The following is a 27245-nucleotide window of genomic DNA, read 5'->3' on the forward strand; positions in this document are numbered from 1 at the left end:
CCTGCCCCAAGGCACCAACACTATTGGAATGAGTAGAATGACGCCACGAAGCCAGTTAATCTTCGATAAGTCAGATTCAGTTCGTTCAAGAACTGAAGAATGCAAGAATCACTCTCACACGTTAAAACTAAAAAATTCAGAATAATAATCATCAAAGCTACCGAAATTTTGGCCTACAAGAGTTTAAATAGTTCTTGAAAAGTTAACCCTAATGGACCCTTTATGTGGACTTATATGAGGTCCACTCAAAACTGGCCCAAAACCCTAAAATGAAAAGCCCATAACTTAATCCAAACTAGCCTTGGATCCTAGCTTAAAACAAAGTATGAATTAAGCCCAAACAAGCCTTGGGTTGTAGCTAACAAAATAAAATAAAGCCCTTATCTCATGGCCCGAATAAGGTTGTATTGGACCCCTCTTGCACATGGATAAGATGTACTAGGACTTTCTCTTGATACTCCAATGGACCTTCCAATTCTGACTTGGTGGAAACCTTCAAAACCAATGCATTCAATGCGTCTTTCAATGTCTTTGTCTTGGACCAAGTCATTGGTCCTTACTGGTGTTTCTGGGCTGGTTCGCATCAAGTATAAGAAACTTGAGTGCTTGTGTTAAGAAGAGGGGGAGAGTTGGGATGGGTGGTTGGCTACAATTGGGAGGGGAGAGGTGGGATGGGGAAGAATAAAGGGAAAAAGAAGGAGAAATAGAGGAAGAGAGTGTCAGCAGAGTGGGTAAATATTGGCTTTTTCCGATGGAATCACCGATGGACATGTTCCGTCAATATACTCGTTGGTGATTCCACTGCTGACTATGCCACGTCACTGTATAGAGATCCCGGTTTGAATTCCTCGATCATTCCGTTGATAAAATCATCTGAAAAAAATCCACATTATCACACCATTGCAACTTAAAAAAAAAAACTATATAATTCATCGTCAATACGATCGGTATATACCGACCGTATCACCAACGGGTATTTTCTATCGGTATATACCAATAAAAGTAGAGACAAAATTATTTCCGTCGGTAAAAATTACCGATAAAAAAATTCCGTCGGTAATTCTGTTGGTTTTCATCGATTTTCTGGCAGTGGATGCTGAAAGGGTGATGTCTATTTTTCTCTAAGCATAACTAACACAATATCTCAATATTTGAAGATTAGTTAGGATTTTTAATAACCATAATACTAGATGATAACTTTTCTTTTTATTTTTACCCTATTTTTCAAACATAAAATAGAACAAAAAAAAAACCTTTTATTTGTATGAGTTGAGTTCACTACAATGTCAGGTGTGGGGTGCAACCATTCCCATATGGCATAGCACACCAATCTCATTAGATATATAACACACCAAATTTCTATGAAGCTCGTTGCAAACATTAAGTAAGCATAACATTTCCTTTTCGTTTTCTTATTTCCCTTTGATTTTGAATTGGAACTATTAAGTTTAATCTCATGAATATTTAATTAAGAAAAACAACAATTTTTATCTTGGAAAAAGAAATAAATCACATATATTACAATTTTATCAAATTATTAAAAAAAATATATAGTATATTTGCTTTCACACCATATCACTGTTGTGGTCACCTGCAGCATTCCATAATAATAGAAATTTCCCAAAGTTGGCATCTGAATGAATGAATATTCATTTGGGCGTATATGAATTTACTATATATTGCTTAATGTCTCCATCTTTGATTGTTAAAGGAAAGACAGACCAGAGACCAGAGAGAGAGAGAGAGAGAGAGAGAGAGAAGAAATAATTAACAAAATAAGGTACTTAACTTGGGAATTAAGTGATAGCAATAATTAATAAAATAAGGTACTTCACAGGGAAATTCATTAGTAATATGCAGATTTAGAATACTGTTCATTTTTCAATATATGGAACAATAACTGCTGTATGCAAAGATTTTAGGAGAGAAACATGTGAAAGAGGGTAGATATATTTATGAAATGAAACCTCAGCAAGCATTACTTGCAGAAGAACCTGAACAAGTAACATTTAGGTTTTCCAATAAAAGTTCGCTTTACCTATCTTGTGCATATTTCAGGAAACAAATGCATGCACTATATCAAATGAATATTCATACAAAATACCTAAACATTCCCTAGACATAGCCATTTCTAGGCATCCCAGCTAGAAGGAAGATGGGGGTTTGCAACAAATTGACTACTTGAAAATGGTGATAATGATGATGATGATGAGGAGGAGGAGTATGATGACAGTGATGACATGATTGCATCGATGGACTCCAATTGACTGGTTGCCACTTCATGTACTGGATACGGCCCAGATGGGAGACTTGAAAGTCTAGCAAGAGGGTCGTGAACTGTGTTCTGTGATTCAGATGAAAGTGGCACGCGGCAAACATTTCCTTCAATGATCTCAAAATGTTTTGGCATCATAGACACCATCATAGATTGATTGTCATAAGACATTGTTGCATCAATCGTATTCTGATCATGAGTAACAACTTTCTCGCCAATATAATGCACTGGAATTGCCCCATTGCTCAAACTTTGATTATGATCTTCTTGGTTTTGATCGAGGTGTTGAGGTAGATAAGGCAATGACCACCCTGAGTCAAATGAAGATGAATTATCAATGAGAGGGGGTGGGATTAAGGGAGCTGCAGGTGACAAATGAGGCAAATCAACATTGTAATTATTGGGTTGGTTGAGTTTGAAATCTCCATGGCCAAAACTTTGCAGAATTGAGGTTGGTGAAGGGAGGTAGAGCTGGTGATGATCATTATGATGAGCAGTCAGGATGAGATTAGGGTTTGCATTCAGAGAGAGGAAAGCTTCCTCAGGAACGCTCGAATTGTGGACAATATAATCAGTGAAGGCGGCTAAAGCAGGAACTTGATCATGAGAAATGAGCTTCTTCTTGATACTTGAATTCCAAAAGTTCTTCACCTCATTATCTGTTCTTCCTGGTAGGTGCTTAGCTATCTGTGCCCATCTGTCCAGTAGGAAATAACGAGTTTATAATTGCATGAATAAATGTGAGCGACGACAGGAAAGATATATGAGTTTTATACCAGTGGGTAATATACCTGTTGCCTAGAATACTATGGAGTTCGATGATAAGTGCTGCTTCTTGAGGAGAGAAGCTTCCACGTTTTAGGTCAGGTCTTAGATAATTTATCCATCTTAGTCTGCAGCTCTTTCCACATCTCTGCAGACCTGCACCCAAGAATAAGGCAGAAGAAAACAACGAATTGAAGAAGAAGAAGAGAATCAAATTAATACAGTTCTAGAATTAATCCAAACACCCAGCTCATGCACCCAAAAAAAACCTCTGCAACGTCTATACTTTAAAGAGAAATCGAAGCATATATAGAAGCTAGGAAATGCAAACATGATCATGAAATAGAAAGCAAGACACGGACACCAATTAATATCATTCAAGAAACAATCTTTTGTGGATGACCAGTATGCTGTGTGCGTGTGTGTGAGAGAGACACGGAAAGATACTATTAATTAAATAAAAACCTGCAAGTTTAGGAACTGAGCTCCAACAACCATGACCGTATGTCGAAATGTAGTTGGCGAGCTTCTCATCTTCCTCAGGCGACCATAGACCTCTCTTAACTTTCTGTTTATTACAGCATGAGTGATGTCCCATCTCTCTATCTCTCTCACACACACTCACTCTAAAAGCAGTATTGCAGCCAATGACAGACCGAAATGAGTCCTGTGTAATGTTATTTAAAAGTGAAAAGCTAGAGGCAGAGAGATGAAGGGTTGTTTAGAAAGGAAATGGAGAGGAAACATGCATGGAGAAATCATAAAAACTGTGAGATAGTGATGAAGAGAGATATCAGAGTGTGAGTTCACTGACTGAGAGGTCTGTAGGAGAATTTAATGTGGAGAGCGGTACCATGGTGGCCCAGTTAGGGTTTGTGGGCAAAAGGCTAAAAGCTGCTGCATCCTTCTGTAAGAGCTGTATGGCTTATAATGGGAGGATCATTCAGGGATGGGCTCTTTCCCTCCACGCGTGTCACACATGCGACGTGGGTGGGTCCCGTTTCCTTGACAGGTCCCACTTTGGATTTATCGACCAGTCAGATAAGATCAATGTTTTAGTATCTGTGGACCTTCCACGCTTGCATGAAATCAAGTGGCGCCACAAGATTATGATTAGAAAGAATCATCTCGCTATTGTGATTGCTTCAAACTACAAAATTCCTTGGTTGTCTCTCTTGCTCACCATTGGATTCGTGAATTAAGATGGAATACACTAATGTTGTTCAAGATTTTTTTAAAGGGTATTTGGCACAACGTTTCCAGTAGAATTTTCAAAAGTTTTAAATTTTATTTTAATATTTCAAAGCATTTTAATACGAAGTTGTCAATAATAAATTTTAAAAAATAAAAATAATTTTATTTTAATATATTTTTAAAATAAAAATATTTTAAAAAATAACAATAACAGTTTATATTATATAATTGAACAGGTATAACACTCGCAAAAAGAAATGTTTCTTATAGATTTTCTCTTCATTAAGTGTAACCTTAAAAGTTAAAACTCTTTTACCAGAGGTTTGCACTCTTCTCAACAACTAGCCAGCTAAGCATAGGTGATGAATTTAATCATCATTTGACTTAGTAGTAACTAAACCATCAAATCAATCCTACCTATACAAGGAACAGGAGGATCATAAGCGTGGAATTGAAGTAATCTCCTGTTAGCTAATATATACTACATTGCTCCACACTTAATTTATAAATCTCTCTCTTACCAAATCTTCTTCTTAACCTGAACTTAAGACTTTAATTTATTATTTTCTTCTTCCACTTCTTTCAAGGGTTTCGTTGTAAAAAAATATTATTTATTCTTTAATTTTGTACCAACACTCAAAAAAATAAATTTTTTAAATGTACCAGACCAATTAGGATATGTATTTTTAAGATTATCCAGAAAATAATATAGAATAAACTAAATCGAGAATATCTTGTCATAGAAAAAAAAATTCAATACATAATTCTACCCTTTATTTAACTTTGATATCATTTCTACACACACGCGCTTGTTCCATGATTGTATATTTGATAACTTTTTTTTATTATTTTTGTTGAAGTACAACTTAAATTCTAATATTTAGATTTTTCATAATTATAATGTAACGAGAGATGATTATGCACTACATTTGTCTTTTGAGTCTCCCAAAAACCCAAAAAGTAAACTTCATTATTATTGCTTATCTCACTCGGTGAAAAACTTTATTTTGTTCTATTTTAACTTTTATATACATTTTTCTCCGTATAGTTGGATTTTTTTTATAAAAAAATTGAAATGAATGTGAAAGCTTTATGCTCACAGTCTAGTTTTTTTTTGAAGATTTGGATGCAGAAGTCACTTCCTTGCATGGAAAAGGTGTCAATACACACTAGCAATTATTGAAACCAAACTTTTTCTGCGAGATGGAATTTTGCGCAAGTTGATTTGAATTGAAGTTAGCTCTATAAAGATTAAACATAAAAATTCCATTTATAAATTAAAAAAAACACACATAAACACAAGGAATCCCGTTGGGATAAAAGAAATTCCGACATGACATGACTATTGATTCTCATCATTATTCATTTGACTTGGTCGATGGAATAATTTTGCTTATGTACCAAAAGTTTTCATGATTAAACAAAGAATACATAACTACATATTTTGAGAAATGATATCAGGCCGGCCCGCATGTTCTTCCTATATAGAGCAACTATCCCTGCCACATAAATATATAATATCCATACTTTCGTTTTCAATTAAAAGCTTGTAAAGAACAAAACCAATGCCAAATACACTTCATAGCATACATACTATATGATCATGTAAAGTTTCCAAAATCATTATTTATGTTACTGTTTAGAGTATAAATCTTCATTTAACATAGGAAACCTTAAGGCTTTTTTCATTCACCCAGTTATCACAACTGTGTGGCAATTTATTTCTTTTTCGCTCTTTCTATATGCTCAAATTAAATTGATTTGTCTAAAGTAGGGTATATGCTCCTCTCCTTCAACACCGGGACTCAAACTTTAGGTCAGAGTATGGCGGAACTATATGCAGAATATGACCCTTCAAAGGTTTTTTTTTTTATTTTTTTTTAATAAAATTCTAAAAGATCCTTATTATTTATAAAATATTTTATTTGATCCTTTTTAATTTTTTAACTTACACATATATCCTGCTCTTTATAAGTAGGAAACAAATTATGAGTTTAGGCATTGTATTTACTTTTGAGTAGATTTGATGGAGTAGTGCTTTCAACTATTATAACTCATTTTTTTATATGTTTTTTTAAATAAAAATAAAAAATATCAGAATAATTAAAAAAAATAGGGATAAACAAGAAATAAAATGGATCAAAATGATGGACGATCAAATATTATAATAGAAGATCATACAAATAAGAAGAAAAATAGAGCCACAAACAAAATTGGAAAAATAATATATAGAGAGAGAACCTCATTCAACGATAAAATAATGTAAAAATCTTCATGTTTTGATTTTTCCTATTCTAATAGGAACCTAACAACATATATAAATAGGGGATAGATTAGCCAACCCTACCCCAATAAAAACATTTTAGACATTGAAAAATCATATAGGAGAAAAACCCTAAAAAATAAACAAACATAAACTAAAACAAAAAAATATTAAACCCACTCCATCCCCTAAAAAGAAAAAACCTAGTTACTAGCAGCCACCAAAAAATATTTAGGTCATTCTCATTATGAATCGCCCAACACCATTACAAACTATCCATTAGTCAATCCTCTCTCAACTCTTAACCCCAGTAACCCTAATCACTTCTTACTCTAGTAGCTAGTCGCAAATAAGCACTAGCAATAACAATCGTAACAACTTTATCCACACCAATCAACTCATAACAATCACTGTCTTTTAAAACTTTAGTAGTAACCATCACCGATCCACAAAGACCAACCAAGCCTATAACCACCACCAAATTGAACCGGTAGCAACATTGTGCTTCCCTTCATCTTCTTTTTCGTCTCTGATTTAAGTTAGAGATTACAACAAATTCCCATTCTAAGAATTGATTTATTTGTTGTTTGTTTTAAAGGAATAGTGTCAATATGTGGAGTACACATGCCGACATTACCTAGCTCATCCCAATACCAGTGCATGACAGCCACACCCTCTACAAACTATTTCTAGTAGTTTCTAGTTGACTTAGTAGCTTTCAAATGTCATTCTTGAACCCCAACACATTGATTTATCTACTTTGAATGATTTACAATGTGTTGTTTATTTTTATGTGAACGGTGATAAAATGTTTAAAATGTTGGGGTCTATATTTTATTGCATGGCAAGCTCGTGGGTATGAAACCATTGAGGACTTACTTTCTGAGGTGGAATAAAGTTAAGAATCGATACTCGTGTATGAGTTAAGAGGAAGGGAATAAAATGACTTATCTAAGATATAACAATTTGATCATGGTATGATGAATATGTATTTGTTTATTTGTTTGGTGTAAATAATTTACTTTCATTTTCTTGTTTTTTTATGATTTAAGCACTATTTGTTTTTGCAGTGCAAAAGCATTTTTGTCAACAAAAAAAAAGATTGTTTTACTGTATTGATGTAAAAAATAAATTTTTTTAAAAAAAAATAAACCATTACTTTAATGCATTTCCAAGAAAAAAAATATATTTTAAAAAACAATTACTACCACAATACCAAAGTGGCTCTTAGTTTGATTTGTATATCCCTCGTAACTTAAAATCAGCATAGAAATTGTAAGTCCTAATTAGATTTTTTTCTTGGATATCACATTATTGGTAAACGAATTCTTGTATGTAAATATTGATGTTAGTGTATATATTTTGTATTCTTATTTTTTTTTATGATTTGTATTTTTCTTATAATTCAAAATCGACTAAAAAATTATAAATCTCAATTAGGTCTTTCTTGGATGTTGCATTAAATGTAAGGAAATTTAAATCCATTATTGGTGTGCATTTGTTTTCTTGTTTATGGCTTGTTTATTATATGATCGACATGATCCTACATAGACTTTTCGAGTATGAGTGGTGAATTTTGAGCCCATTTTAGAGCATAACCAAAAGAGGCATGCCAACATGTAATTTTTCATCTATCATCCTTTCATATCCAATATCCATACTTTAAAAGTGAGGATTAAACTTTGTTGTTGGGTCTAGATTCTAAATCATTGTTTTAAGTTTTAGTAGTGTTTTACCTTTGATAATAAAAGCACATATATCAGTTTAAGAAAATTCTTAGCATATAAGTGCAATAGATACATTTTTATCATTAAAAACAAACATGAAGAAACTTAGGAATGATGTTTTAGGATAATTTTAATCTTTCCTTTATTGTAATTAGTTCCTTACTTAGAACTTTTGAAATCCAATTAGGGTTTCTAATTACTATTAAATCAGTTGACAACTGTTTTTTAATTTATTTTTACATAATCAGCTCGCTAAAATGTCCCCTGCGATAAAAGGGTGATTCCACTAGGAATCCTTGTACAGGCTAAGCTTTTTTTTTTTTTTTTTTCAATGATAAGCTATTTAGTGTACTTTGATACATGTTCTAAATGTTTTTGTTATGATTTTTTTCCTTCTAAACTAATCAATGTTTATTGATTGGTTGCTATTGTTTTATTTGATATTTACTTTCTTGTTTATGTGATTCTTGTATATCTGTATTTCATGAATTATATTTTTATTTATTTGGATTAGAATTGTATTTAATCCCATATACACACTAAAAAAATCTCTTTTGTGCACACATTATTTTTTATTAGCATGAGGAATTAGCAATGTCTCAATGACCATCGACCCAACAACACTCATGAAATTACCAAATTCTCATAGAAAGTCTACTTGGTCATGATTAATAGTCAATGGACTTTTTCCTCTTCTATAATTTTTATGCAATGTATGTGTCGACTTAGCTTAATAGGGTCTATTTATTGTGCTACAAGGGACATTTTAAGACCAATTGTTTAGCTAACTTACCCTTATATATAATAACTAGAACCTTCCTTTAGAATGTCTCCTTATATTATTATATCCAATAAATCATATTATTTTCACTCTATCAATATTTATCATTACGCATGTTATTTTATAATTTTCAAATGAGGGAAAACAAATACACATAACATTTTGAAAGGTCAATCTTTTTAAAGTTATAGAAGATAAAGAAAGAATCCTTTTAAAGCAAAACTACCAGAAAGATATTAAACTGATGAGAAAACTTATTGATTGGTTCATTTATTTGCTTGAACAAAAACTTAATACTAGGCCATCTGGTGAAGAGCTCTCCAATAAATAAACACTTGCAACAAAAACTTAATTCTTTAAAAATATACACCCGCAACATATCCTTATAACTATTGAAAATATAAACTAACTATATGGTTTTCATCCACATTCAGTAAGACCTATTTAGTAGAAAGCCTTAGTTCACACTAGATCGGTTAATCAAGGGTTTCTATGAGAAAAAGTATAATGCCTACTTCTTGAAAGCTCCCCTTCCTTTCTTGGTACTACCACCTTACCAATAAGCAAGGTTTACACATACTATAGATCATAATAGAGAAAATATTATGAATGCAAAACCATAGAAAAAGTAAAAGGGTGGAAAATTCTCACTAATTGAAAAGTGTTTAAGCGAAATTAAAAGCATAGATCCATATAATTTTATAAAGGCATCTAAAATGTGCTTGGCACTATATATAATAATCCCATTTAAGGATTTATTATAACAGGATGATGGAAGTAATCAAGGATGGCAAGCTTCTTTTCTATTTCTTATATGAAAGCCTGAATGGTGTTGTCTTGATCTATTATATAAGCCTAAATGGAAATAAGATTTAGAAGTGAGCATATCTGGTTGAAACATTCATGCATGAGTATAAGTTTAACATAGAAATGGCCTCAAACAGGTTTGACCTACAAAGTGTGAAGAATGGAAAAATGAGTCAGCCAAAGAATACATTATAAAGTGGTGCGGAATGCTAGCACAAATTCTCCCTTTCTTTATTAGAGAAAGAGTTTATCTTTATTTTTATTAGCACTTTCAATCTCCTTAATTTAAATACTTTATAGGTACAACTCATTTTATAGCTGTAATGATTGTAGCATAAAGGATTGAACAAGTTTTTAAATTAGGAAGGATCATAAATCCATCAATGAAGCTCGATGCTATACTAAATGATGTATCATAAAATACCCCTTAAATTATAAATCTTGACTACAAAGACTTTAATTGTTTTCCCTCAACATCTTCTCCAATCATCTCATGTATTATCAAGTGTTACAACATCAACAACTTCTAAAATGCTATTAGATCTATATACCTCTTATGCTTAACATTGTTTCTAACATCTTTTAAATACAGAACACATTACCCCAATTCCAACAAGTTTTATATAACCACCAAACCTAAAGTGGTATAATTCAAATACTAAATTTGAATATCATAATGAGGTTATAGGTCATTTAATTAAAAATTATAAAAATTTCAAATATCAAGTCTAGAAATTGATAAGCAAGGGTTATGTTATGTTTATGAAGAATAGTGGTACATACCATATCATCATCAATTTTTTGTTGACATAATTATTGATTGATAAGGTTAATGGAACACATACCCGATAGTGATACCAAGCCATAAATGTTTGAATGAAAGAGCTAATAAAAAGATAGAATAAGTGTTGTGTTGTCAACCCATTTTTATTACTAAAAATTATGAATGAGCTCATTAAAACCTTGATTATTGTTTTAAAATCAAAGATATGTTTATTTGAAAGTAACACATAAAAATTGATCAAATTTCAAGACATCTCACGCAAATACTGGGGGGGGGGATCCTCCTTTTTGAATCACAAAATCTCATTTTCTACTCCCGATATACCTTAAAAGGTAGAGTTCAACCTATGTCTCTTTTTATAATCCTAAAGTGTCTTTTTCATCCTCAATAAATCTTAAAAGGATGAAGTCTTATTTCAAACCCTCTTTCTAAACTTTATAATACTTTTTTGCTACTAACAAACCTTAAAAGGAAAACTTTTACTCAAAATAAGCCCAAAATGAAATCAAATGATTTGATGAAGTAAATGATGATGAATAATTTGCATTCAAGTCATGATCCTACCCCCCCCTTTTCAAAAACATGAACTTTCAAGCTTCATGCATATCTTATTCTTTCAAAAACATGAACTTTTGCATATCTTATTTTTTCAAAAACATTAACTTTTAACCTACAAATGCTTTAAAAGCTATTTTTAATATTAAAAATTGATGTTGATAAATTTTCTTAGGCTTTAAAAATAAATAAAAAATCTTTAACCAAAGTCATGACTCGTTTGTGTACAATATATTATTGTTTATAACATAAAATCATGGGTTCTCATTAATAAATAGGAAATGAATACAACATGATGCAAGTATCTTTACTTTAAAAGTTCAAAATCTTTTTGGGAACTAAACTTTTCTTTCTAAAAATAACTCTTCATCAATTTATGCTATTTGTTTTCGGCTAAAAATAGAATATGTAATGACCTGAATTTTTAAATGTAATTTTCACCTTTTCAAAAGTCATGGAAGTGAAAATTAAGGTAATTGTTTTTACCTATATTATCACAAGGGCAATCTCCAACTCACCTCAATTTCATCAAGTATGATGTATATATATATAAAGAAAGTAATTTGTATAAAAAGAGAAAATCATACAAAGAAACAAGATGCATACCTCAAGAAGTATAAAGACTCGTTACCCATAGTTTATAGACCTCATGCAATAGGTACAAAACAAAACAAAAAAATAAATAAAAGGTCCAAACCCAAACTACCTAAACAATAGTTAGACATTCAGTCGACTAGTTCCTAGAAACTCTAAAATCGATCAACCTTTTTTATATAAGTTGAAACCTAGAAAAATAAAAAACCCAAAAACTGATTGACTAACTTCATGAAAAGCCTATAATTAATTGATCGACTCTACAAAAAAGCATAAATGTGAACAGAAGCTTGAAGAAAACCATGAGTAGTGGTACCTCGTGATATTGGAATGCACTATATAGACCTGAGGACAGCTAAGATTTGATAATGTAGCGCAAGCTCAATCAACCCAGATCAGGTGAGCTAAAAAACCTCCTTGCTAACATCATTGTGAGGTTGATAAGTCTAATGAAAGACCCAGTTATTCCTCTTATACTAGATGATATAAATCATGGCTAAGAGGACATTATTATATAATAATGTAAGTTACTTTTCTCATTATTATTCATATAATCCATATATTATTCCTAGATTAAATACATGTACTAATTTCTTATATAATATTATCTAGTTTTACAAAATTTTACCTAAAATAAAATAGCTAATGAACATCTGGACCATGATATCCAGGTATATAGAGTGGATGGAAAGCACCTATCAAAACACATTGAAATATAAAATATAGATTTAGCGTATGATTGTCCATTTAACTAATCACTTAACCAAACTCTAAGAATAACAAAACAATGAGTATCCTTTAATTAAAGTTTGTGGTTAATACTGTAATTCTCATATATTTCATTCACTTCATTGATTAATGAACATACCCTTCTCTAATTATACTTTTCATGCCATTTCTCTCTCATCTATGCCATTATTTATTTTTCAATAATTTTATTTGATACCCTATTTTATTCAACAAAACATTTAATTCATACCATGTTTCATTTCATATCATATTTATTCCATACAACATTTCATTTCACCCTATAATTAATCCTTAGCATAGTTCATTTCATATTGTATTTATTTTATACCATATTTTTTCCCTAGACGTTTTTAATCTCTACCTGGTCTTGTTTTAAAAAAATATTATACCATTTAGGCTTTCCTTGCATTTTATTTCATTTTGCCACAACATCCCTTTAATCCTATCACCTTTTATGCCATTTTGGCTTCCCATATCATATATTCCATTCTAGCTAAACACTCATTTCATCTTAACACATTATATGCACCTCAATTCTATGTCTACTTTCCAATTTAGTACATTCTCTTATAAAATCATCACAAATATTCATTCCTAGTCCAAAGCAATTTCAGGTTCATTACCTCTTACCCCATACCCATAGATCATACATTAGTTTAAATATGGGTTCATCAATATCAAATTTCAATCTTATTGTATATTATACTAATTATGGCTCAACCACATATTATTTCCACTCTCAAATATTCTTTTTGCCCTTTTATGGATCATTTATATATTTTTTTATCCTAAATATTTCATATGCCAATTTATGGCACATTCAAATATTTTTTTCATCTTGGCCCATCTTTACGACCAATTTAAATTTTACATATTAAATTTCACCATTGCAGTCAATTTAATTTTCTCATTTTACATTTCACTGTTACAATTCACTTACTTCACAAAATATTAAATTTTGGTCATGGAATCATATTTTTCTTTTTCATATTATTTATCATCCTCATAAGTGTACTTTTCACTTAGCATTCATTTGTTACCCTATAGGCTTAAGTCACTCAACATTTATTTTAATAATAGCCCTTGTCCAAATGAATGACTCATTTAAATTTTATAGTCCTTATACAAACAACTAACTTTAATTAACTTTTGTATCTCTCGTCCAAATGATTGACTCATTTAAATTTTTATAATCCTTGTCCAAATGGCTAACTCTTAAATCAATTTATCAAATCCATTGTTGCGATCAATTGAAATTCACACATTATTTTTTGATGTTGTGATTGATTACCATTTACAAGTAGAGTAAAAATACAACTTTTCATTATTGCTATCAATTATGATTTACATATGGATGTCTGTCGTCATTGTTAATTTCAAATCATATAAACATTATCGTCATTGCAAACAATTACACATAACATATATATTTATGTCATTATGGTCAATTACCAATCACATATAAATTACCATCATTATAGTTAATTGCAAAAACACATCTATGTTACTATCATCGTGATCAATCACATATACATATTATAAGGTCACATACAATTTCTTCGCAAACTAACAATTACAAAATAACTATCCATGGATAAAGTTAATTTCTTGCCTTATTGGCATAATTTATTTTGATAAATTATACTCAGCACATATACATAATTTATTTATTTTTTTTTGTTAATTAGCATCTCTTTCTTCTTATTTTTTTTTTTTGTTATTTGTTCTTTTTTTCTCTTCTCAGCTTCACTCACAGAGAAATTAAGTTTAGATTTTTATTTTTCCTTCTCTCTCTTTTTTTTTTGCATTATATATATATATATATATATATATATATATATGTTCTTAATAATTGTTGGAATATTGTTGGAATTGTTTTCATATGAGAACAATTTTCAATGTTGCTTAGAAGTTTAGAACAATTATAATTGATTAAAAACTAAATAATAAGAAGTTTCCAAACAACTTCAAAGCTTCTCTACTGATGTGTACCTCTTGATCAAGTGGTTAAGCAACCCCCAAAAAAATAGATAACAACCCAAAAAGCCAAAAATCAAGTTTGATAGAACTTTCATCCAGAGATAACCCTATAACTAAGAACCAAGGTTATTCAAAAAATATTTGGACATAGAGATAACCTTGTATCTAAGAACTCTAAGTATGCAAATGACACTACGAAGTTAGTTAATCTTCAATAAGTTAGTACACGATCCCTATCCCTACAAAAAAAAGTTGTTTTACCACAAACAAACAAAACAAAAACTTATATTTATTCTCTAATTTACTGCTGAAATTTTCAACTAAACAAAAATAATATAGTCTCCCCTAACTAAACCTAATGGATCCATTTTAGGTTGCAAGCTAATGATCCTAAACTACTAATTAACTAATTATAAGTCCAATGTCTAATGGGCCACAACAAACACAAATTTAAAATAATTATTCAACTTTAAAGAAATAAAAAAAATAGGATAATAAAAAAAAGTCTTCATGCCAAAATTACTCCATGTAGCTAAATCTCTAATTTTCACACATTCTTGACAAATTTTTTGTCCTTCCTTCAAATATGGTTGGAAATATTGATATGTCTAGTTTCTAGCCCAATTTGATTCGCAAAAAACTTCCACCTTTTAGCTCTAGATATGTCCCAAACAATATATAAAGGTTTAGTCTGATAGATTTGACAAGATTTTTCTTGTAATTTTAAGCCTTTGAAATAATCTTTACTCAAACTCCATTTGACCTAAATGTTTACCAAAATATATTTTTATGTGTCTAGTATCTCCCTATAAAATTTCATCTTATTCTAATGTATGGTTTGGGCGATATGCCTGATTTCACAAATTTATATATGACTTGGTTTGTATCATGAACTTATATTTGGAAGTCAAGACCACCAAAATCCCTTTAGAAGCTAACTACACATTTGAAACCCAAAACCTTTGTTTACTCTTGTAACTACTGCATAATTAAAAAATAAATAAAAAAGTGCCATCAAGAAGCAACAACTATAATTGGGGTTATGAATGGAATGAAATAACAATTTTTTATTGCTTTTGTCATTGGTGATAGATTTGAGAACTCAAGAGATAAACAAGCTTGAAGTTTCTCTTTTGTCTACTGTAGTGATACGTGGTCTTGGAGCTTTGATTCTAGGGTTAAGGCAATCTCTTACTTTATTTATGATATTATTAAATAGTATCAGTCAAAGTTTTAGAGTCCACCAATAAGAAAAAATGGCAAATTGGACAAGACATTGTTGTTTGAAGAGTATAAGGAATATTATTAGTTAATAATATTCTATTATAAAACATTAATAAATTTAAATATTCTTAGCTAAAAATCATATATTCATAATTATTAGTTCAATTTGAATTACAAGTTAAAGTTATAAATTTAGATTGATTTTTATAGGATATACAATATAATATTATTATGATAATAATTGTATATATTAAAAAAAATTAAAAAAAAATCTTTGCTATTTATAAAGTAAAATTCTTGTTGAAAAGTAAAGAATCAATAATTAGGTTTCGTTTATAATAAATATATATTAATAAAAAAATAAAAAATTAATCAAAAAATGACTAAAACAGAATGTTCACTAGCAATTCCTTAAATGGCCAAAATTCCTAGCAATTACTTAACATGGTGTAGTAAAATAGAATGTTCATTCATGTATTGTAACAATATTTTATATTGTGCATTTTCTTCAAATTCAACACTTTTAGAATTTGAATAAAATCAATTGGTTTGTGACAATTTGATTTAAATAGATGTTTATTTATAGGTAAACAAATTTTGGATAGTCTCCTATATAGAGAAGGTGTTGTCAATTATTTAAAAAAAAATAAAAAATTTTTATGGTTTCTTAATCCTGTAATTTATGTAGATACTTAGGAAAAAGTCAATAGTTATTCAAAGACCATGAGTCGTTAGGTGTCGATCATGAATGAGCACCTAAGTCACAAGTATCCACTCTTGATGTAGGTTCATCTAGTGCAATGCCACCACACTGAGAAGAGGTCCCTTTAGAACGGGATCCATTTCATTGTAAGTTTGTTTTCCTTTCAAGCACTACTAACAAATAAAGAACATGTTAATAATTTTTGAAAAATTAAGTTCAATTAATGAATGCAATTTTAGGTTTACAAATATTGAGGTTGCCCGAACCAAAACATCAATGCTAAAATCATCGATGTAAGTGTCAATTTTTCAATGGAGTCAAGTTTCTAAAAATCTTGAATGGAAACCTGTAATTGATGAATAGTTTAAAACATTTAAGATTAGTATTATTTTTTTAAAATTATTATGTTAATTCAGTTAGTTGATTAATATTAATGAAATTATTCTTTTACAAATTTAAACTATAAGAAAAAAAAAATTATTGGGAAAAAACTTGTTGCTAAGAAGGGCTTGTGACTAAGTAAGACTAAAATCAAGATTTTTTTTTTAATCCTAATGTTAAAATTTTATTTTACATTTATTAATAAGTAACTCATTTATACCATATAGGTTGTGTGATTTGTGGTATGAGACTCAAAAGAAATAAAAAAAATATGTGAAAGAAATAGAACTTCCAAGCTGGAAGGACGTGGTATTTTGGAAGGATTTCAGACCTCTATACATCTTGGAGGTTGTGTTGGTTGAATATATTCAACAAGTGATGTACAAGCATTTGGTGCAACAGTCATAATCTGGTATGGAGAACCGGAACCTACATATTCACGATTCCATTACCACGCACATTGGCAAATCCATTTCGTTTATTTTGCATGCGAAGTAAATGATAATATTCTTTTTTTTTTTTATCACATCCATTTTTTTAATTTGTTTTATATGAATATTTTTAACTAACAGTAGTTTTGTTTTGCAAGCTACGGTTCTTGGACGCGAACTAAGACTAATAGAGCTTTTTATAAAAACGCATATGTGGAATGCTGACCGTCAAAAGGGGTGTAGCTACTCATGGATAATCAAGCTCAGTATTTTGTGGTATGTTGGATTTCAAAATTTTCTTTTCTTAAATTATTTTTTTTTTTATTTTGCGAACTTTTTCTAGAATACATATAGCACCCGGTTAAAGGAGAGATACAACGATGATTTTTTGACCCATCCAAAACTCGATCCGGATTTGTGGTTGGAGGCAGGATCATCTGGTGGACCCAATAAAAATCAGGTGTATGATATCTCAAATACTATAGTCGAGGAATTGCGGATGACCCAAAGTGTTTCAACCATTAAAAAGCTTGTAATTGGTTTTGAACACCCAAACTCTAGAGTTCTAGTCGATTTTAGTCCAACAAGTTGAAGTTTGGATGACCCATCTTGCTGCCGAGACAAAATGACTAAGTGTTGAGAGAATCAAACTTTGTTGATTATTCATGGAGCTGAAATCACAGATGGGTGGTGCATGTGCTCTTCTTGTTGGCCCCATGATCTCGACAAAGACCCACCATCTCTTCCTCCTTTATCTCCTATATTCTCGATTAATTGTATTTCAATTTATAAATTTTTAAATTTGTACTAAATCTTTGATTTTTATATTAATTTAATTTCTTTTAATTATTTTCTACTTCAGTTTAATAGATTAAAAAAATGTATTTAAACCATTACTAACGATCTTATTGACATATTAAATTCATCACTATATTCCAAAGAGTTGAAAAATAATTACTGCAAATGTCACTATGTCACTGTTTAATCGCCACAATTTCATTCCGTTGGTCATATTAAAAAAATCACCAATGGAATTACATATGATTTTTTTATCGATGATATGTCATATTCATCGATGAAATAAAAAAATCACCGATAAAATTTCATATGGTGTTTTTATCGATGATATGTCATATTGATAGATAAAAATACTGATGGATTAAAGAGCGTAAATTGTTTTTATTTGCATGCTTTTTCCATCTGTAAATCCATCGATAATTTCATCATTGACAAACTCATCAACAAACTATAAATCACCTATGACATGTTTTTCGACGAAGCATTTCTATGTATGAACTTGTCGGTAAAAGTTGTGTTGATTGATGGATTGATAGTATAATTACAGACAAAATATCCTCTTTAGAAATTGCAACATGTGGTAGTGATTATTCAAATGTCTAAATCAATAAAAAGAATTATGTGAGTACTTGTACATGCATAATACATGATACCTTCAATTTGCCCTCACTATAAACAAAAAAAAGAAGAAGGATTTTGTCAAACTCAATGTTAGGATATGACGGTAATGGGAATATGTTTTCTCTTGAAGAATTTTCACTTTAGAATTCATAGCAGTTTATGTCATTTCAACATCCATATTGCTTCCTAGGTTTTATTATCGTCAATTTATACTACCAAAAAACCGGAGAAAACCAACGGAATTACTAATAGAATTTTTTTGTCGGTAATTTTACCGATGGAAATAATTCCTTCACTAATTTTGTCGGTATATACCGACAGACAATACCCATCGGTGATATGTTGGTATATACCAACGAACTATTTCCGTCAGTATATACCAACCAGATCACCGACGGATTATATAGTTTTTTGGAAAGTTGCAACAGTGTGATGACGTGGATTTTTTTCATATAATTTTACTGAGGGATTCAAATCGGGATCTCCATACAGTGACATGGCAGATTCACCGGCGGAATCACTAACAGTATTACTGATGGAACTTGTTCGTCGATGATTCCATCGGTAAAAGCCAACATATACCACTCTACCGACACTCTCTTCCTCTATTTCTCCTTTTTCTTCCCCTTCTTCTTCCCCTTCTTCTTCCCCATCCCACCTCTCCCCTCCCAAACTGCAGCCAACAACCCATCCCAACTCTCCCCCTCTTCTCAACACAAGCTAGCACTCAAGTATTTTATACTTTTGTACGTGGTCAAAACAATATCTGCTCTTGTAGATTTTATTATTTTTTGTAAGTAAATCTATCCCTTTTAGTTTAACATTTAAATGTGAATTTTATTATTTTTTTTAGTATATGTTTTTTTTGTTAATGTATGTACTGGTTTGATTGTCATTTGTCAAAGAAACTTGTAGTATGAATGTATAATTTTGTAGTTGTTATAGTTTGTTTTAGATTTTATCAAATTATATTTGTTTATAAATTATTGAAACTTTTTTTGAATTACACCAAATTTAATGTGTTGTGATGAAATAAATAATAATTTGTTTAACGGGTCCGTTTTAATCTTTATCAATTCTATTGCGAAGTTGTAATTTCCATAAATTTATATATGTATAAATTTGTATGGACGTTGATCGTTGATAATTGCTAATGAATATTTAACATAAATGTTTTTTTAGTTTGTTGGATAATGTCAAGGCAAACCAATATTTTTGTTATGTTTATTTATGTAACATAGTTAATTAATACATGTTATCGTCATAATTTTATAGAGGTTCGATAGAAGTCATAGATGATTGTTCATGGATGTATCAGGACTCACCCCAAGGATTATAAAAGATGGATTATTGTAATGGGGTTCAAGGTTGTATTAATTTCACAACATCTATCCCGAGGAATTTTTCTGATGGCAATATTAGATGTCCATGCAGGAAGTGTAAAAATAAAAACTTTTTGCATCAAGATGTTGTAACGATGCATCTTTTAACCAAAAGGTGCATGGAGGATTACTTGTGTTGGTATGCACATGGGGAACAATTTATTCCTAGTAAGAGCATGGTAGAAAGGGTGGTTGAGTCAACTTCTAGTACTAGCAACATGCATAAAGTTGGAAATGACAACAGTAATCCTTACAGGAATATGGTTATGGATGCAATGAGAATGAGTAAAGGTAATGTTAGTGAATGTCCAGTAGTAGAAGAAAAACCTAATGCAGATACAACAAGGTTTTTTGATTTGTTGAAAGATTTTGACAAATCATTATAGGATGACTGCATGAACCATAGTAAATTATCAGTCGTAGCACAGGTGTTCACCATCAAGTAAGATCACAGGTTGAGTGAGGCCAGTTATGACAAGATTATCGAATGGGTGAGAAGCATTTTACCTGAAGGGAACAGGTTAAAAAAGAACTTCTATACTGCTAAGTCCATACTATCTTAAATTAACATGTGCCCTAACTTCCGCATGTTATACTACCTTAAAAATGTTGAGTTGACCAAGTGCATGACATGTGGGCATTCCTGTTACAAACCCAGAACTGGTAAAGGGAAGACTCTTGTGGCATATAAAAAATTTAGATACTTCCCAATCACACCTAGACTATAGAGGTTATTCATGTCACTAAGGACTATTAAGCACATGACATGGCATCAATCACATCATACGGTTGATGGAGTGATGGTGCATCCTTCTGAAGGCGAAGCTTGGAAACACTTTAACAATGTGCATCCTCACTTTTCAGCTAAATCAATGAACATGTGTCTTGGGTTGTGTACAAACGGATTCAACCCATTCAGGTTATTTACTGCTCCTTATTCTTGTTGGCCGGTTATACTAACAATTTATAACTTGCCACTAGGGATGTGTATGAGGCCGAAGTTTATGTTTTTATCTATGGTCATACCAGGTCCAAGTAGTCCGGGGCGGAATATAGATGTTTGTCTTCGTCCGTTGATTGATGAGTTGACGTAGTTGTGGTCCTCTAGAGCTTTGACTTATGACATCTCGAGGAAACATAATTTTGTTATGGGAGCGGCTTTGACATGGATTATCAATGATTTCCCAGCTTATGAAATGGTTTCTGGTTGGAGCACGCATGGAAAGCTAGCATATCCATACTGTATGGAGAACAACAAGGCATTCATGCTAACAAACGAGGGTAAAGCTTCTTCTTTTTTTTATTGTCACCATCGTTTCTTGCCACCGAATCATAGGTATAGAAAGAACATAAAGGATTTCTTTGTTGGCAGAGTTGAAAAGAATGTTGTATCCCCGCGTCTTTCCGGTGAAGAATTGCTTAATGTTGTGTCAGAGTATGGTGACATTATGTTTACTCTCTAATCAGGTAAGCAGAAGTTTCCTGGTTTTGGTTTGACCTATAATTGGGTGAAGCAAAGTATCTTTTGGGAGCTTCCTTATTAGAAAATCAATCTTCTCCGCCATAATCTTGATGCCATGCACATTGAAAAGAACATGTTTAAGAACATTTTCAACATCATCATGGATGTGAAGGAGAAGACAAAGGACAACATCAAGGCTAGATTGGATGTAGCGTTGTTCTGTAATCGTAAAAATATGGAGTTGATTTGTGATGGGTCACGGGTCGCAAAACCAAGAACAAGCTCATACTATGTCAATCTTAAAAAAAAGGTTAAGAACAAGGCACATGTTGAGGCGTCAATATGTGAGGCCTATATTGTTGAGGAGATCTCAACATTTATCTCATACTATTTCGAACCTTATTTGAGATCGAGGATCAACCGTGTTCCATGACATGATGATGGTGGTGAAGTGCCTTCAAGTGGAAACTTGTCAATATTCTCCAATCTTGGACGACCAACACCTAAAAATGCCGTGAGGGGAAGATATTTGTCTGAAATAGAGTTCAGACAAGCACACAATTATGTCCTATTTAACTGTGATGAGCTGAGACCTTTTATTAAGTAAGTAGATGTTTGACTTAAACTTTGTCAAGAGTGTACTATTTATGTTTTGTGATACCATAAACTCATATAATTTGGAACAACCTTGTAGGCAACATCGACGATACTTACTGTCCAATAACTCACAGCTGACCGAATCCCAGATCTTTCAATTACAAGATGAACAATTTTCCACATGGTTTAGAACACATGTAAGTCCTATCATAAACTCATTTCTCTTGCAATGTAAGTAACTGTACGTCAATATTACATAATATCTGTTTATTGATTATTGTTGTATTTAATATACAAGGTTTATCAAATGGGAGGTAGTGCTGCTATTTCACTGTCTTTACTAAGCCTAGGCATTGAAAGAAAAGTCAAGTGCTATAATGGGTATTTTGTCAATGAATATATCTTTCATACTAAAGAATACGGGCATGGAAGAAAGACATACAACAGTGGTGTTTGTATTAAGGGATCGACTTCTAGTGAGTTTGAAGTTGACTACAATGGTAGATTGGAAGAGGTCATTGAATTGCAATATCATAGCGAGCAGAATAGAGTGTTTTTATTCAAATGCTATTGGTATGACACAACTGACCGAGGAATCAGAGTACATCCTCGCTATGGTCTCGTTGAAATCAACTTAAAAGTTAGACATTGCAACGTAAATGATGTCTTTATTTTCCCAAAGCAATGCCAACAAGTTTATTACACATACACCCCTTCCTTAAGAAGGGGCTGATCAAGAGTTGATTGGTTATCCATTTTAAAAACCAAACCCAGGGGTCGTGTCGAGGTTGTTCAGGATGAGAACGAAGACACAAGTGTGATAGATGAAGTCTTTCAAGCTAGTGAGTTGGTTGAAACATACCGAGTTGATCATTCGAGTGACTTAGAAGAAAATTTGAATTTTCGACGATAGTCTTGTTGATGTTGACGAAGAGGAGTTGAATGTTGTTTTCAGCTCTAATGGACTAGAGAATGTTGATGAAGAAGATGATAACCACATTGAAAAATGCGATGAAGCTAGTGATAACTATTCAATTGAGGACGAAGATGAAAATTCTGACTAAACATGTTGTAAAGCCTTATTTCTATAATGTAATATTAAGGATGATATTTTGGAACATGAAATATTTATTCCTCTTTAATTGTCAACTCTTGTTATTATGCTATGCGTGCTGTAAGTTTGCAATTCAAGATTTTGTGCAGGAGGATAGATAGAAATACATGGAGGAGCTGCAAAAATATTGACAGTTTCACCGACGGAATGGCACCCATCGGTATTTGACTGAGAGTTGAAAAAAATTATGGAATTTTGCCACTTTCACCGATGGATATACCGACGGAATGTCATCCGCCGGTATTTGACCGAGAGTTTAAAAACAATTATGGAATTTTTCCACTTTAACCGACAAAATGGCACCCGTCGGTATTTAACTGAGAGTTGCAAAAAAATTACAGCCCCTGCCATAATCACCGATGGATTCATCGACAATTGGAACAATTCTCGAAGCGCACGCCTGTCAAGCGCCAGGTCGGTTGGCACAATTACCAACAGATTCATCGACGAACGTGGCAAACCCAAGACGCCCGTGCTCTGACATGTGGTTACCGACAAATTGAAAAGTCTGGCCGGATTTTTAAATTTTTTGGTGCAAATATCAATTAATTACTGACAGAATTTTATGCCACCGACAATAATAAATATTCGTCAGTAATTCCAATGGAAAAATTGCAATATAAATCCCCCCTTCAGGTTCATTTTTTCTCCGGCTCTTCATCTCTATTTCTCTTTCTCTCTCTGTTTATATTACGTTTTTGCAAGAGATTTTTTTGTTTTGGTGCTCATTGTAGCATATTAAAAGGTATGTATTCTTCTTTCTTTATCTTTGTAATTTTTATTTTATTTTAATTATGATTAGTTTTTTGTTGTTATTTGTTTTGTGTATTGTTTGTAGATAAAATCTTCAAATCAACACACTATTAAGGTAAGCATTTTTTATTCCTAAATTTATTTTGAATTTATGTAGTGTTTTTTAGTTTTGTGTTTAGGATGTTTTGTGTAGTGTTCTTTGGTTTTTTCTTTAAATTTATTAATTTTATGATATTATTATTTATATTTCCATAAATGTTATTGTTGAATTTATGTTTAAAATGTTAATTGAAATATAGAATTAAATTTAATTAGTTTATCTTAATTTTAGGATATTATTGTTTGTTTTGCAATAATTGTTATTGTTGAATTTATGTTTAAAAATGTTAATTGAAATATAGAATTAAATTTAATTAGTTTATCTTCATTTTAGGATATTATTGTTTATTTTGCAATAATTTTTATTGTTGGATTTATGTTTTAAATGTTAATTTAAATATATAATTAAATTAAATTATTTTATCTTAATTTTAGGATATTATTGTTTGTTTTGCAATAATTGTTATTGTTGAATTTATGTTTTAAATGTTAATTGAAATATAGAATTAAGTTTAATTAGTTTATCTTAATTTTAGGACATTATTGTTTGTTTTGCCATAATTGTTATTGTTGAATTTATGTTTTAAATGTTAATTGAAATATAGAATTAAATTTAATTAGTTTATCTTATTTTTAGGATATTGTTGTTTGTTATGTTGTTTATTATTTGGATTAATTTTAATTGTTATTTATGAACTTGTACTGATGTTAGTTGAAAAAAATATAGATGTTAAATTTTTATAGATGTTAGGTTGTATAGAGTTGATTTTACAATATTTGTATAATTATTAATATTTCTAGGTATGAAAACTATGGGTAGTCTTTGATATATAGGAGGTGTTGTCGAATTTTTTCAAATGATTGAATTTCTATAGATGTTAGGTTGTATATATGATGTTGCTAGAGTTAATTGGATTGTGCTTAATGTAAAAATTGCAGGTTTGGAAACTGTGGGTAATCTCCTGTATAATGGAGGTGCTGCCTAATTTTTTTAAATGATTGAATTTCTATAGATGTTAGGTTGTATATGATGTTGCTAAAGTCAATTGGATTGTGGTTATTATAAAGATTGCAGGTTTGAAAACTGTGGGTAGTCTCAAGTATAGGGAAGGTGCTACTGATTTTTTTTTTTTAAAAAATAATCAAAGTTAATTATGTAACAATTAAACTTGTGTAGATGTGTCAAATAAAATCTACAACACGTCGTCAGCAGACAGATGCAGCTAGTTCTTCTAGCAGTGAGGAGGACATCTCCTTAGGTGTTGATCACGGCGAGGCATCCGCGCCACCTTGTGATGCTGGCTCTTCTACCATGATTTCACAGCACAAAGGCGATGTGCCTTCACAGCGAGGTCAATTCACCCGCAAGTACCTGTCATAATGGAAGGATGACCTCTCAATGTAAGTTTGGGTTTTAGTTTTTTTTATATATACTTATAACATAATTTATGAACAACTAATTAATATTTTATTAATTTTATTTAATTTCAGATTCACAAACATTGAGGCTGGCAAGACAATAACATCGACATTTAAATCATCGATGGAGATTCCATTGTTTTAATGGAGTCAGGTCTCCAGACATTCTGAGTGGAGATCTAATATCGATGCTTGGTTTCAGCAATTTCAGGTAGGTGTTAATTTTTAATAAATAATTTTTATAATTTTATATCTTGTAATATTTTTATTTTAAAGGAATTATTTATATACACAAGATAAATTTGATTGGGATAGCGTGGACAACAATGTTGTTAGGAGGATATGGGAGAATCACGTGGCAACTAGGTAAAATTGAAAATAATATTTATTTTTAATTTTTAATTTTATGTTCTAAATTCTAATTAGTTACTATGGAAGTAGGTTGCGTGATTTTTGATATGACACCCGTAAAAAGACGAAAAGATATGCGAGAGACAACGGTCTTGAAGGATGGAATGAGGTGGCGGTTTGGCGGAAATTCAAACCGCCATTCATCTCGAGAGATATATGGGGGGCATATATTAAGCACATGACGTCTGAGCGGTTCTCATGGTGCTCACATTCCGGAGCCGACAATCATAACCAACAAATTCATGGTTCGGTGACCACGCACACCGGCGGCTCCATCTCGTTTAGCGCACATGCAAAGCGGATGGTAAGATTAATTTAAATAAAATATATCGTTAATTAATTTGTTGTTGCTTATAAATATATTTAACTTGCAATTTTTTTTTTCCTTACAGGCTATGTCTCTTGGACATGAGTAGAGTCCAATGGAGCTATTTGTAGAGATGCATGTGTGGAGTTAAAACTGCAAAAACGGGGTGCAACAGTACATGAACAACCGTGCCCCACACTTTGTGGTATGTTTGTTCAATTATTTTATTTCGTATGTTATTGTTTTCTTGAATTGAATATGATGATTTTAAAAAAAAAAAAATCAGGATACCTATAATAGCCAGTTGAGGGAGAGATATGGGGATGATTCTTCTACCCATCCGGATTTTGATTCGGATTTGTGGATGGAGGTCAGATCATCTGGTGGACTCGATAAAAATCGGGTCTACGGCTTCTCCAAGATTAAGACTGAAAACTTGTGGTCGGCCCGTAGTGTTTCATCCGTTGGAGCTCTCCATCAGTATCAAGCACCCAGTCAGAGGAGTTCATAGCTTTGAAACAATAATATCAACACATCTCGACAAATTATGATCAGCTCCGTCAAATGGTTATAGAGATTAGATCAAAGATGGGTGATGATCCATGTGCTCCCTTCTCCCTTTTGGTCGTACGGTCCTGACAACAACCAATCTCCTCCTCCAACTTTACCGCTATTTTAATTTATTTTTGTTTTTTAAAACATTAAATTTGTAATGAATATTTGGATGAATATTATTTAACATTATTTTTACATTTTTAATGTTTAAAACAAATTTATTTGGTTATTAAGTTTTTTTCTTGTTAATAAATAATTTTTTTTGTATTTTAAATAAATAATGACAAATTTCCAGATGAAAATATGCCGTCGATATATTACCGAGAGTTGCAAAAAAATTACTGCACATGCCACAATCACCGACGGATATATTGCGTCAGTAATTTCCATTACTATTACTGACAGACATATTCCGTCGGTATTTGACAGGGAGTTCTGAAATATTTACTGCTCATGTCACAATCATCAACGGATGGTCCATCTGTAAATACCGTTGGAAACATAGATTGACTT

General features: G+C 31.4%; 1 protein-coding gene and 1 pseudogene across 1 annotated transcript; one reads left to right on the forward strand and one right to left on the reverse strand.

Moving 5' to 3' along the window:
• Nucleotides 1-1932: 1932 nt before the first annotated feature.
• Nucleotides 1933-3922, reverse strand: LOC118040912 (transcription factor MYB26). The gene is made up of 3 exons (XM_035047994.2): nucleotides 3506-3922; nucleotides 3067-3196; nucleotides 1933-2972 (listed from the first exon to the last, which is right to left on the reverse strand). The coding sequence occupies exons 1-3, from the start codon at nucleotides 3636-3638 to the stop codon at nucleotides 2132-2134; spliced, it is 1104 nt and encodes a 367-aa protein (XP_034903885.1). The 5' UTR covers nucleotides 3639-3922; the 3' UTR covers nucleotides 1933-2131.
• Nucleotides 3923-20110: 16188 nt separating this feature from the next.
• On the forward strand, nucleotides 20111-26702 carry LOC140954652 (uncharacterized; annotated as a pseudogene).
• Nucleotides 26703-27245: the final 543 nt, after the last annotated feature.

The sequence above is a fragment of the Populus alba genome, chromosome 1, assembly GCF_005239225.2.
Source record: "Populus alba chromosome 1, ASM523922v2, whole genome shotgun sequence".
NCBI classification, from domain to species: domain Eukaryota; kingdom Viridiplantae; phylum Streptophyta; class Magnoliopsida; order Malpighiales; family Salicaceae; genus Populus; species Populus alba.